The sequence below is a fragment of the Acanthisitta chloris genome, unplaced genomic scaffold, assembly GCF_000695815.1.
Source record: "Acanthisitta chloris isolate BGI_N310 unplaced genomic scaffold, ASM69581v1 scaffold5081, whole genome shotgun sequence".
NCBI lineage: Eukaryota > Metazoa > Chordata > Aves > Passeriformes > Acanthisittidae > Acanthisitta > Acanthisitta chloris.
Window position 1 is genome coordinate 2,541 of NW_008656428.1, and position 11,056 is coordinate 13,596.

At 43.5% G+C, this 11,056-nt stretch overlaps 1 protein-coding gene across 1 annotated transcript in view; it reads left to right on the plus strand.

The window, feature by feature from the left end:
- Positions 1–544: 544 nt before the first annotated feature.
- The window catches only part of SH3BGR (SH3 domain binding glutamate-rich protein), a 26,961-nt gene continuing 16,449 nt past the window's right edge, over positions 545–11,056 (plus strand). Inside the window, exons 1-2 of the mRNA XM_009084331.1 lie at positions 545–589; positions 5,747–5,932. Of these exons, the coding sequence (XP_009082579.1) occupies positions 545–589; positions 5,747–5,932 (231 nt within the window). The remainder of the gene's footprint in view (positions 590–5,746; positions 5,933–11,056) is intronic.

Sequence of the window (11,056 nt, forward strand, 5' to 3'; positions counted from 1 at the left end):
TTCTCCCTTCCTCTTTTAGAATGTCCAATTCCCAGCTACAACTCCAAAGCCTTGTCGTGCCCAGGGGAATGGCACAAGCTCTTTTATGCAGGAGACAGCAGTGGCAGTGTCCACTTAACCCTACAGCTCTGTGATTGCCCCCAGCACGCACTTCCCTGCTCCCTGTCCCTTCTCCCTTGTCCCTTCCCCCTCTCCCAAATATTTCTCCAGCTCTGTCTCATTGGTGCACTACTCTCCCTTGCCTTTTTTGGGCTGCCACCCTGTCAATCTAATGCAATAAGGCCAGGGGCAGGTGCAAACCCCTTGCTATGGCTCCTCTTACTGACCAATCCTCGTCCCAAAATACCTAAGAGCCAATGGAATGGGAAAACCCGGGACCCCGGGGAGAGGGACGGGGCAAAGCTGCTGGATTGCTGGGGGGAGGGGGCATCCATTTAGGACCTGGGTTAGCCCAGGAGCTGCCAAACGCTTGGATTCCTCTTGGGATCGTGGTGACTTGTGGAGAGCAGGAGTTCTCTGCTGATTCACTTCCATCACTGCCAGCATGGTGATCAAAGTCTTTGTTGCTACATCTTCGGGGTCCACAGCGGTAGGTGACTCATTTATCATCCTCTTACTGATGGGATCAGGGTGGGGAATTAGCTTGGAAGATGCCAGGACAGAGTTTGGATGTGAGAGGAAAAACCTACTGGATTTCTCAGCAGTAATAAACGTTAGTTTTATTCCTCACTGCTCACCTTATTCTTGAAAGCTTCTCAAGATGTAGGGGATTCCTGTCAGTGCAGGCTGGCTTGGATGGGAACTTTTCCCACAGTTAAAACATTTACATCTAAATCATCTGTCATTTAATGGATTTACTGCTGTTTGAAAAAGTACATGCAACATACATCCACTGAAGGAGGGAAAAAGTGGATGTTGTATTTGCACAAAAGCTAAGATACATTGTTTGCAGTAGAAAAAATAATGTGTTTGTTTTTAAAAGAGACTTCAGGACACTTCTTCTACAAAAGGGGAACTCTGTTTAAGAAAAAACCTGAAGCTGAATAAAGTTAGGCAGAAAAACTTCATCCCCATCCCCCTGCCTTTCCCTAGGTTTTGGAAGGTTTTTTCTTGTCTGGTGGTTTCTCTTTTAGGTGTTGGGGTTTTTTTTGGTGTGTGTCTCTTGAAACGCAATACTGATGATTTTTAGCATTGACATCTCCTGCTGTAGCTGTCAGCATAGTGTATCAGCTGAAGGGAAGGGCATGTGAATAGTAGGGAGGTTGGAAGTCCGTGGGAGGTGGGAACCGGGAAAGGACTGTTTCCTTTTATATCCAGTTCCCAGATGAGCTCAGGTTTCAGTTTTCCTTTGGCACTCACTCACTCCCAGTGACATGGCTAAACAAACTGGCTGGGGCTTGCACATAGCTGTAACTACATCTCTATCTCCCTGACACCAGCTCCATTTCTTTAAGAAGCTTCCAGAGTGCGAAAACTCCAAAAAACAACCCCTGCTCCTGGGACCATCATCTCTAGAAAATGAACTGGGGGGCATTCACTAAAATTCCAGTTGGAATACTGCTGAGGACGTTTGCAGCTCTCAGCCAGCCTTTTGCTCAGCCTGGCGCTCTAAATTTACTAGTGACATTTAGCATTCCTTTTTTTTTTTCTATATAATAAACCTCAGATGCAAAGGAAAAAAAGGAATAAGAGGAGGTTGGAAACTTCAGGTTTGGCAAGTTAGAATAGTTCATTTACTGCTCAAGTAGCTTTATAAATTGCAGATGCTGTGGATGGGTATTCTTGCTCCTGTTTGGTCTGCTTTGGTCTCCTTTGGACACTCCAAAAGAGGAGTATGGAATCTTCACACAGCAAAATGCCTCTGTATTTCCTCCTCTCTGGTGTGCTGGGTGTGTGGATAGCTGCAGCAATCTCAGAAGATAACACGTGTCTAGATTACTGGTTCAGAATTCCAATACCAAGTAAACCCAGTGCTCAGCTGGAGTAGTTTTCCACATTTTCTGGTGAACATGGATGGAAGGAAACCTTTCAATGAACCTTTCATGAGTTTTGGTATACATAAAATAAAATTCACTCATGCAAGGGGTTAGCACATATATCCCTAAAATCCTATTAAACACAAAATTTGTATCAGCCTTGTACAGCTTTTCCTGAGGAGAATTCATTTAATCCCTAAAGAATTTAAATTGGAAGTCTAAATTACCCTAGTGGCACTGGTGATCTCTTCAGTGAGGCTGATCTCCATCATGTTGCTGATTTGGAGTTCCTAAATGAGATGGGCTCAGCCCCCTCTGGTGTAAATCAGCAGAGGATCATTGGTAAAGGATGAAAAATGCTTCTATTCTATATACTGCATGGTCAAACTACTCTTTGCAGTGAATGCAGTGAACCCAGTGACATCCTGGTGCTCTGGATCAGATTTTGGCTGACAGAACTCACTGTGGCTCTAGAGCAAATCTGCTGTCTGTATTTTTCCCCTCAACAGTTCAGAAATTTATCTTAATTATCCTCAGCTTTAATATCTTTCTGCTCCAAACTTAGCTGGTATTGGACTATTCATTAAGGGAAGCAGAAGTGCAGATATGTATTTATAGCACTAAGAAGCAATAAATGTTTGGCTTGGAACAAGCAGTAAAACAAATAATTTTGTTGCTAGTCACAAAGGTGTTTGGGGATTGGTAATATCCTTCAAGGTTCTCATTCGTAGGAGAACAGGGGATAGTGTGTTACTCAGAGGAAGTCTTCCAAAGTCTTCCAAAGTCTTTTTTACTGCTGCTCATGGTTAGGGCACTTCTAAAATCCTTTTATTCCAAATGGTTTTGCTGAGGTTTTATGAACTTGCTGCCCTTCAAATCCTCATCCAAAGCAGTGTGGGCAGCAGGTGAGGGAGAGGATTCTGCCCCTCTGCTCTGCTCTGGTGAGATCCTGCCTGGAGTGCTGCCTCCAGCTCTGAGATCCTCAGCACAGGAAGGACATGGAACTGCTGGAGAGAGTCCAGAGGAGGCACCAAGATGATTAGAAGAATGGAGCAGCTCTGCTGGGAGGAAAGACTGAGAGTTGGGATTGTTCAGCCTGGAGAAGGGAAGGATTCAGGGTGACCTAACTGTGGCCTTCCAGTACCTGAAGGAACCTACAGGAAAGATGGAGAGAGACTATTTCCAAGGGCCTGGAGTGCCAGGACAAGGGGCAATGGCTTCACACTGACAGAGAATAGGGTTAGATTGGATATTGGGCAGGAATTTCTCCCTGTGAGCTGCTGAGACATTGGCACACGTTGCCCAGAGAAGCTGTGGCTGCTCCATCCCTGGAAGTGTTCAAATCAAATTCAAGTAAAATCAGAGGTTAGAGTGTGATAAATTAGAATAATTAGCCAGAACAGGTTGTTCATGTGGTGTAGAACCAGGAGCTACAGCAAATCTGCCTGCCAACAAAAATGTTCCTCTTGCTGCAAGTTGTTGCCTATGTTTGCTTCTGTCCTGGGCAGCTGATCAACAGGAATCCACTAGGTTGTGAGGATACAGATGAGAATATTTTACTTTACATCAGGTGAAACTGATAGTATCTGTAGCTCTGCACAGAATCGTAGAATCATGGAATGGTTTGGGTTGAAAGGGACCTTAATCATCTAGATTACTAGATCATCCAGTTCCAACCCCTGCCCTGGGCAGGGACACCTCCCACCAGCCCAGGCTGCTCCAAGCCCCATCCAACCTGGCCTGGAACACTCCCAGGGATGGAGCAGCCACAGCTGCTTTGGGCAACTCTGACACTCTAGGTAGATAACACATTTAGAACAGTTGTTTTTTTCTGCAGCTAGGGATTGTGGAACTTAAGCTTTGTTGAAAGGGAAAATGATATTGATGAAACAACATCCTTCTCACCATCACTTTCCAAGTAATGTACGCCCAAGTAATCTGAATTCTTCCCATGCCATCAGACACAAGTGAGGGGAACCAACAAACTCCTGCAATCTCATCCACTCTGGGAAAACCTTTGCATGTCCTCAGTGTTGTTACATCCCAAATTTCCCTCTGGGAGTGCTGCATGCTGAAGAGATTCTTTTGGTTGCCTAGTACTTAGTGCCACCCACAGCAGAGGTTTGCTTTATGGTTTCACACTTCATGTGTGTCCCAAGGCTCTTGCTCTGCCTAAACTTTAGTAATTGTCAGCCTTAAGCACATCTTCTGCTTAGTTTATTGTTGTTGTCATGTTGAGAAACATCTTCCCTTTCCCTTATGCAGCATAATTCCATGTAACTTCTTGCTTTATCTCAGCATTAATTTTTCACACAACCCTCACCTAATTTTTGCTTTCAGACCTGGTGCTGCCTCAGCCTCCTGTGTATGATGAACCTCAGGCTGAAGAAAAATGGTTAAGCCAGGGTGAAAAGTTATAGCTATAGCCATAAGTAGGGGAGCACAGAATCTATAGCTCCATTTTCTCCTCAGGGACATTATCCCTCTGGGACAGCAGCTATTCCAGGAGCCATATCTACTGCAGTGCCTGTGTCCAAAGGGACAAGCTGACACTGAAATTGCAGCTGACAGCACTTGAGTGCACTGGCTGTCAGAGCATGTGATGAAACTCCTGGTGCTGGCTCCTGCAGATTTTATTAACCATTTATACAAACATGACCCTGCTGCTTCCTCCAATGAAGTGTCCCTCAAGCAATCCTTTCTGCTGCCTGAACGTGTTCTGCAGATCACTGTGTAGATAAATAGCCACTAATGAAATTATCTCTGTTTAAACAGTGAAAATAGGAATATAAATAAGGCCCTTTGAGCTCTGTTAGCTCCATGGCATTTGAACACTTTGGATTAGTGTTTCCATTCAAAGTGATGTGCTTTTTTTTTAGCTTCCCCAAAACCTCTGTTGTTGACATAAATATGTACAGCATGTATGTTATTTTCAATATATTTATAAAGTAGATACTTCTTTGTTTAAACAAGACAAAGAATTTTTATCCTTAGTCATGAAAATTCATCCTTCCATTGTAATAGGCAATCACTCTACTTCAGCTCTTCTGGTTTATTAGGTTATAGAAATACATAATCCATGATTTATTTCTCATCTCACTGTCTGTCTCAGTCTGATTTATACTCACTTGGTGTCACTTTAAATTCAGATCATAGTATCATAGAATGTTAAGGGGTTGAAATGGACCTTAAATATCATCTAGTCCCAACCCCCTGCCCTGGGCAGGGACACCTCCCACCAGAGCAGGTTGCTCAAGGCTTTGTCCAGCCTGACTTTGGACACTGCCAGGGTTAGGGCATCCACAGCCTCCCTGGGCAACCTGGGCCTGTGTCTCACCACCCTCACAAGAAAAAAATTCTTCCTAATATCTAAGGTTATAAGCTTGATGCCTGCATCCTAGGTCTATACAGAACTAGTATCAAAGGAAATAAAGGCCATGAATGAATTTCCAACCTAAAGGGAGAATTTCTTCATGGAAAGGGTTGCCAGGCATTGGAATGTGCTGCCCAGGGAAGTGGTGGAGTCACCATCCCTGGAGGTGTTCAAGGACCACATGGCACTTAGTGCTCTGCTCTAGTTGACAAGGTGGTGATTGGTCAAATATTGGACTAGATGGTCTTGGAGGTCTTTTCCAACCTAAATAATTCTGTGGTTCTGTGATTTCGTAAACTTGCCATACTTGCACGAATTCTTCTTGTAATAGTAATTGCTTTCAGAAAACAATTTTCTTTTTAAAGAAGGAATGTTGGTTTTCCTCCTTCCTAACCAGATAAAGAAGAAACAGCAAGAAGTCGTGGGCTTTTTAGAGGCCAACAAGATTGACTTTCAGCAAATGGACATAGCAGGTGATGAAGACAACAGAAAATGGATGAGAGAGAATGTCCCAGGTGAAAAGAAGCCTCAAAATGGAATTCCCCTCCCTCCACAGATCTTCAACGAGGAGCGATACTGTGGGGTAAGAAACTATTTGGATATTTAAATGCCTTCAGAGAGTCATTTTGCGCAGAAAGTGACTTTTTTTTCCATTAGGAGGAATCATAGAATCATAGTATTTTAGAGGTTGGAATGGACCTTACAAATCATCTAGTCCCAACCCCCTGCCCTGGGCAGGGACACCTCCCCACCGGACCAGTTTGCTCAAGGCTCATCCAGCCTGGCCTTGAACAGCACCAGTGTTGGGGCATCAAACAAACTCCTTAAGGCAATTTGATATTCACCTTGAAAGAACACTTCTTAGGAAGCATTTCTTAAGCACATAAAAGCAATGAAACAAAAGAATATTTATGTTTAAGAGCAAAATATACATGGAAGAAAAATGGACCAGAGAAACTTCTTGAACTTTCAGTTGATTTTGCATGGTGAGTGTTGATATTTTGTTTGACTTAGACTCATCTGGGCTTCAAGGATGCCAAGCAGATGTCTGAGGCACCAGAGGCTGTGAAAAGCCTCTTTCTTTACCATTGTATTATACAAATAAAAGACTGACGATTTACTGGAATAGTCCTAGTATTTGGTTTGAATTATTGAAATTATATTGCTTATTCAATTAATATCCAACTCTTCATAGCAGAAGTTGTAGTGCTCATCTGATGGTTTTATATTCTCATGCTGCTTGTAACAGGTTCTTTCTCCTGAGACAGTTTGTTCAAATCTGAGACAGATAATACTGTGCCAGCATGAATATTAGGATTGTGAATCAAAAGAGATAATCTGAGAACTTGTTTTTCTCATCGTCTGGATGGAAATACATGGTCTGGAAAGTGCTTTGATATGATCTCTGAAACGAACCTGCAAAGTACTCTGAAACGCAGATCACATAGTGAGCCCAGTTTTAAGTTACTGCACAAAGCCAGTGCGAACTCCTGCAAGGTTGTATGAGAGAGAAGGGATTTACATGCCTCAGAGTTCTCAGAATTCACTTCAGAGCTCTCAGAGCAAAAGGTTCTAGCATGACTATTGGAGTGCAATTGTTTCCTCATTTTCTTGCAGGGTTCTTCGAAGAGAACTTGGTGTGTTAGAATTCATGTGCATTTCAGCATCCAATCTGCACCAATGAAAAGTATAATTTGATATATCTTACTCTGGGGTTTGTGGCAGCCAATGTTGCAATAAATATTCCTCATGTTCCCTGGAGAGGTGATGTAGGGAATTCAAGAGTAATTGCCTTATAAAGTGGTACAGCTGGTCAGTCTTGCTGGTAAATGATCAATGATAAATGATACAGCTTTTACTCCATGTCTGGAGCTATTTCAGGACACCAAATAATCTACATCTTGAAATAAGCTTAAGTTAGGAAATATTCCTTCCCAGAGACACCTCCACAGGGAAAGGAGTTGCAGCTACTGATTTAAAAACTAAATCAAATTTGCAATTAGTCTGAAAGGCTCCAGAATTCTAATGCACCCAGGCTCTCAAAGCTCAGAGCTAATGAGCCCAGTGGGTGCATAACAAAGACTAATTTATAGCATCATTATTTCCAAATAAATAAGGTAATGAGATCCATATCAGTACAGGAGCCTTACCCTTCTCCCCAGGGGAAGGTGCCTTAAGGGAGCTGCACTGTGAGTGTGATGTGGGATGATCTGGGCTGTTTGAGGACATGGCCAGGGGCTGACTGACTTCTGAAAAAGTCCCCCAAGTGACATAAAATCATAGAATCATCGAGGTTGGAGGAGACCTCTAAGATCATTGAGTCCAACTATTAACATGTCACTGCTGTAACCCCTAAACCAAATCCTCCAGTGTCAGATCCAGACGCCTCTTAAACACCTAGATGCTACACCTTCACAAGGGTAGCTTTTACTGTTCCACCTGTGAAATTTCACTTCCTTCTGTGCAGACATATGCACAAACTATGTGCAGGGTATGTGCACAAACTATGCCAGACTACAGAGCAAGACACAACAGATGCACAATGAAAGACGCAGAAGAACAATCCATACACATAATTACCTGGTTTACTCTAGAAACCTAAGTAATAGGTTTGTTATAAACTGGAAAGGGGAAGAAGCTTGTGTTATACACTGGGCAAGGTTTTGTAGCCCTTTGCTGCCCTTGCTGTCCTTGGCTGGACTCAGTGCCTCAATGGCCTCTGATTATCTCATTAAAGGTCATTACCAATGGATCAAAGAAACACCTGTCAGGAATAGTGTAGTGGTTCCTGCCATGGAGAAATGGTCCTTTGAGACCTTTTCCAGTCCTCTCTTCTGCAGTTCAGTGACGTTTTGGTGGTGGTGGTGAGGAAAGAGGGACACTGAGGACAGGTGAGGAGCTGTGCTGGAATAGACTGACATAATGAGCAAGGAAATGCAGTCCTGCTGCTAATCTGCTTTTCTGCTGATGTGTAAAAGTATCTGCATGTTCTGGGTGATCCTGAAGAGCTACTCCACTTCCCAGCTGGTACTTTAAAGTGGAGTTTCTTATGGATGAGTTTTTATGAAGATGCACCAACTGGGAGCAGCTTTTCCACGAGGTCAGAGAAGCTTAAAACTGTCTTATAAATAGCTCAAATCTTATTTTTCCTCTCAGATCTTTGGTATTGCCACTTGAAGAAATAGATTAGAAATGGATTCATTTTGTATGCCTGGCCACAGCACCAATTTCAAGTATCCATTCTAATCCATCAGTGTTGGCAATTATGTCCTTATTTGATCTTTTTCTTAAGCTCCTTCTTTGCTCATGTCTAGACAGACGTCTGCATCTGTGTCACTTGCTAAATATATTGAGCACTCTGTTGCTCTTTGCTTTTGCTTAACAAAAAAACCCTAGAAAACCAGGAAATAAATGGATTGTAAACTTCTGTTTTTCTCTGTAAGCTGAAATCCACACCTATGTACATACTTGTAAAACAATCTCTGGATTATTAAGTAAGACTTTTATTTGATGCTGCAATATGGACTTGCAGCCTAGAAACCAGCTATCCTGGGCTGCATCCAAAGCAGTGTGGGTTGCAGGTGAGGGAGGGGATTCTGCCTCTGCCCTCTGCTCTGGTGAGACCTCATCTGCAGTGCTGCTCCAGCTCTGGGGCCCAGCACAGGAAGGATGTGAACCTGCTGGAGTGAGTCCAGAGGAGGCACTAAGATGACCAGAGAGGCATGGAGCAGCTCTGTTGGGAGGAAAGGTTGATACAATTGGGGTTGTGAAGCCTGGAAAAGAGAAGGTTTTGGGCTGGCCTACTTGCAGCTTGAAAGAGTCTGCAAGAAAGATGGAGAGAGACTATTTCCAAGGGCCTGGAATGACATGACAAGGGTGAAATGGCTTTACACTGCCAGAGAGTAGGGTTAGATTAGATCCCTGGAAGTGTTCCAGGCCAGGTTGGATGGAACTTGGAGCAACATGATCTAGTGGAAGGTGTCCCTGCCCCTGTCAGGGTGGTTGGAGCTAGATGATCTTTATGGTTCCTTCCAACCCAAATAATTCCATGATTCTATGACTCATATAACTGCTGAAGTCAAATACACAGAAATACAGGACCTCTGGTGATCTGTATCCAACCTGCTGGTCAAAGCAGGATAGCTTTAAAGCTAGCTTACTTTGCTTGGGGCCTTGGCCATCTGAATTTCAAAAGACTCCAAGGATGTTTTTTCCATGCCCTCTCTGTGCACTCTGACCTGGTGCCATACCAGGCATGCAGAGAAGAACTTTCCACTGATGTCCAATTGACAAATGGCACCATCAGACTCCTCCTAGACCATTTATGTCTTCTCATACAGATATCATCTTATTGCTTACCTGAAATAAATTGTTACTGCTCATTTTTCTTACTGCCTGCCTGAGACATGTGAGCAAATCACCATTAGGAGAGCAAAAGTGCAAATATACAATAGAAAAAGTATTGCATGATTACTGTAGTCATTACTTGATCCCTTACTTAATACGTAATATCTTCCTCAGTGTAACAAAATTGAGTGACCTCCCATTTACTGTGAGATGCCACATTTACTGTGGGACATCTTTGCACACTACCTGTTGCCAAGGAACACCTGATGAAGATTATATTCTCTTCTGATAAGGAGTTGTGTGGTCATTCACACACCTTGCTTGTGCCCTCAGGTCTGGTTACCTGCAAGGCTGTGTGTTTATGTTGTGTGTTTATGGACAAGGAGCAATGGGGATAAATTGAAAGGGGGAAATTTAGATGAGATATTGGTAAGAAGTTTTCCCTGTGCAGGTGGTGAGACACTGGCACAGGTTGCCCAGGGAGGCTGTGGCTGCCCCAACCCTGGTGGTGTTCCAGGCCAGGCTGGATGAGCCTTGAGCAACCTGATCTAGTGAGAAGTCCCTGCCCAGGGCAGGGGGTGGGAGTAGATGATCTGTAAGGTCCATTCCAACCCAACCCTTAAATGATTCTATGATTCTCTATATAAAACACCAAGCCCACTTCACAGCCTTTCCTTGTTATTATCTCCTCTTTGTTTCCCACCTATTGACATGTCATGCCATAGTCTAGTCAAAGGTCCATGTCAAATTCCAGCCCTTCTAATGGCAAAAAATCCTTGTGTTCTTGTTTGCTGCATAGCTCTTCAGTTCATAGGTTAGACTGCAAACACTGTCTGAGTCAATATAAAACACCAAGCCCACTTCACAGCCTTTCCTTGTTATTATCTCCTCTTTGTTTCCCACCTATTGACATGTCATGCCATAGTCTAGTCAAAGGTCCATGTCAAATTCCAGCCCTTCTAATGGCAAAAAATCCTTGTGTTCTTGTTTGCTGCATAGCTCTTCAGTTCATAGGTTAGACTGCAAACACTGTCTGAGTCAAATCCTTAGGGCAGGGCTGAGTTAGATGAGAAGGAGAATCCTACGGCAACAGGAAAACAGCAAAGAGATCGTTTGAGAAGTGGGTGGCCTGGAGCAGCAGCAGGTGTTGTGCCTGCTCAGGGCAAAGTGTGCTCCAGGGCTTCTCCCAGACCAGGCAGTTCCCACTGCCTGTCACCGTGTGAAAGCCAATCTGTCCCTTAGATAAATCAGTGAAATGGGCTGTCATTTATCATGTCTGTTAAGCTCTTCCAAACAGGACTGAAATGTCATTGATTCCAGTCTTGTTGACATTAAGGTCACTTCTCAACCATCCACTCCA